The 2,339-nt window shown below is 35.8% G+C and overlaps 1 protein-coding gene across 1 annotated transcript; it reads left to right on the plus strand.

Moving 5' to 3' along the window:
• Positions 1–875: 875 nt before the first annotated feature.
• Positions 876–1,814, plus strand: LOC107148895 (olfactory receptor 6C2-like). Its single transcript, XM_015493624.1, has one exon. The coding sequence runs from the start codon at positions 876–878 to the stop codon at positions 1,812–1,814; it is 939 nt and encodes a 312-aa protein (XP_015349110.1).
• Positions 1,815–2,339: the final 525 nt, after the last annotated feature.

Raw genomic sequence — 2,339 nt, forward strand, 5'->3', positions numbered from 1 at the left:
GGGAGTGTATAGTCTTTGGAGTGTTAGGAAATCTATAGGGAGTTGCAAGTGAAAGTCCCAACAGAGCTAGTTAGGACCTCAATGGGATGAAGAAAAACTGAGGAGAAACTTGGATGTTTTTAAATGAATTTAAAACATCATGCCATAATACACAGCCTAGATGGCTATATTCTGTGATATTAAATATATATTAACATCTGAAGCTTTGAGAGAAAGAGGAACATCAGTCAAGTAATTGAGCATAAATGTATGCATAAGAAAGTACGCTTTCTTTAATACCTTGGACATAACACTTTCTCACACTATAAGTAAAATAGTTCTACATCCAACCATCCATAGGTTCTACAATTTCCACTATAAGGAATCCTATTCTTGTCTTTATCACTTGTTTGTTTTTCAAGAGAAATGTATCTTAACTTTACATCAATCCCCAGATAGTAACAAGTAAAGAGAATCTATGCCCTTATTTACATGGATAGGCTGGGTATCCAGGGTTCTCTTGGACAAAGAACTATTAGCTACCCATAAGTGTCATCTTTTTCTAACTCAGCTGGAAATCCAGTCCATCTAATGAGTTGTATGTGACCAATAAACTACATTTGTAAATTCTAAAGGGAGCAAACAATCAAAGAAAAAGGTGGATTGTTCTACAAAAACATGAACCCTTAAGGAAATCTCCACTGGTCATACACATAAAATTCAGGATTGCTATTGAAATAATAAAAAATATTAATTATGATGTAAAAGTAGAAGAAAAACATAGGCTGGTTTGCTTGGCTTCTATATGCACACCTTTTTGTTGTAGAATTTGAATATGTTTCTCTTTATGAAATCTTGGTTTTATATAAGGATTTGGTAAATATCAATGTACAATGATGAGGAACCACACAGCAATAACCACTTTCATCCTGCTGGGACTGACAGATGACCCAAAACTGCAAGTTCTGCTTTTTATCTTTCTGTTGCTCACCTACATTTTGAGTGCAACAGGGAACCTGACTATTATCACCCTCACACTGGTGGATCCCCATCTGAAGACACCTATGTACTTCTTCCTCAGAAACTTTTCCTTCCTAGAAGTTTCATTTACTACTGTCTGTATCCCTCGATTCCTGTACAGTTTATCAACTGGAGACAATGCCATTACCTACAATGCTTGTATAAGTCAAATATTTTTTGTTTTTCTCTTTGGAGCAACAGAATTTTTTCTCCTGGCAGCCATGTCCTATGATCGCTATGTGGCCATCTGTAAACCCCTTCATTATGTGACCATCATGAACAACAGAGTGTGCACCATATTAGTCCTCTCCTGCTGGGTAGCTGGCTTGATGATTATTGTCCCACCCCTTAGCTTAGGCCTCCAGCTTGAATTCTGTGATTCTAATGTCATTGATCATTTCAGTTGTGATGCAAGTCCCTTCATAAAGATCTCCTGTTCAGACACATGGATATTAGAACAGATGGTTATCATTGTGGCTGTATTTGCCCTCATTATTACCCTAGTCTGTGTGGTTCTGTCCTACACATACATCATCAGGACCATTCTGAGATTCTCCTCTGTTCAGCAAAGGAAAAAGGCCTTTTCCACCTGCTCATCCCACATGATTGTGCTTTCCATCACCTATGGCAGCTCCATCTTCATTTATATTAAGCCTTCAGCAAAGGAAGAGGTGTCCATAAATAAAGGAGTTTCAGTTCTCACCACTTCTGTAGCGCCCTTGCTGAACCCTTTCATTTACACCTTGAGAAACAAGCAAGTGAAACATGCTTTCAATGACTCCATAAAGAAGATTGTGTTTCTCTCAAAGAAGTAGAAGTTTTGATGAATAAGTAAAATAAAACATTCTGTAATTCTTTTTGTACTGCTTCTAAGTTACTTCATCATTTCCTTTCTACATTACAATCAGATTAGCCTTCTCAATGACACTTAATATTTAATCCTGATCTCATCTCTATTAAATTCTTTATTATTTCAACTCAAATTCATGCATTGTGTTTTCCATCACTGTGAAACTAAAATTCATAAGTTTCAAGGTGTTAAGTTTTTCTTATTTCTGAGCTAGGGAAGTGAAGAAAATAACATCACTCTAGGGAAGGAAAGATAATATTTAAAATTGTACAAATTATCTCTGAGTTAAATTAAATGGCAATAGTGCCAGTCACTGTCTTCCTGTAATACAAGTTACAAAATGAACAACACAAATGCAACAATCAAAACAGCAACAACAACAAAAACAGCAGAGACATGCTAAAATATATTAAAACAAATAAGGCATTCCAAGCAAATTAAAATAATTGGAGAATGAGGTATCAACAGGAGTTGATTAGTCAGAATTGAA

Source organism: Marmota marmota, unplaced genomic scaffold, assembly GCF_001458135.2.
Source record: "Marmota marmota marmota unplaced genomic scaffold, marMar, whole genome shotgun sequence".
Classification (NCBI taxonomy): domain Eukaryota; kingdom Metazoa; phylum Chordata; class Mammalia; order Rodentia; family Sciuridae; genus Marmota; species Marmota marmota.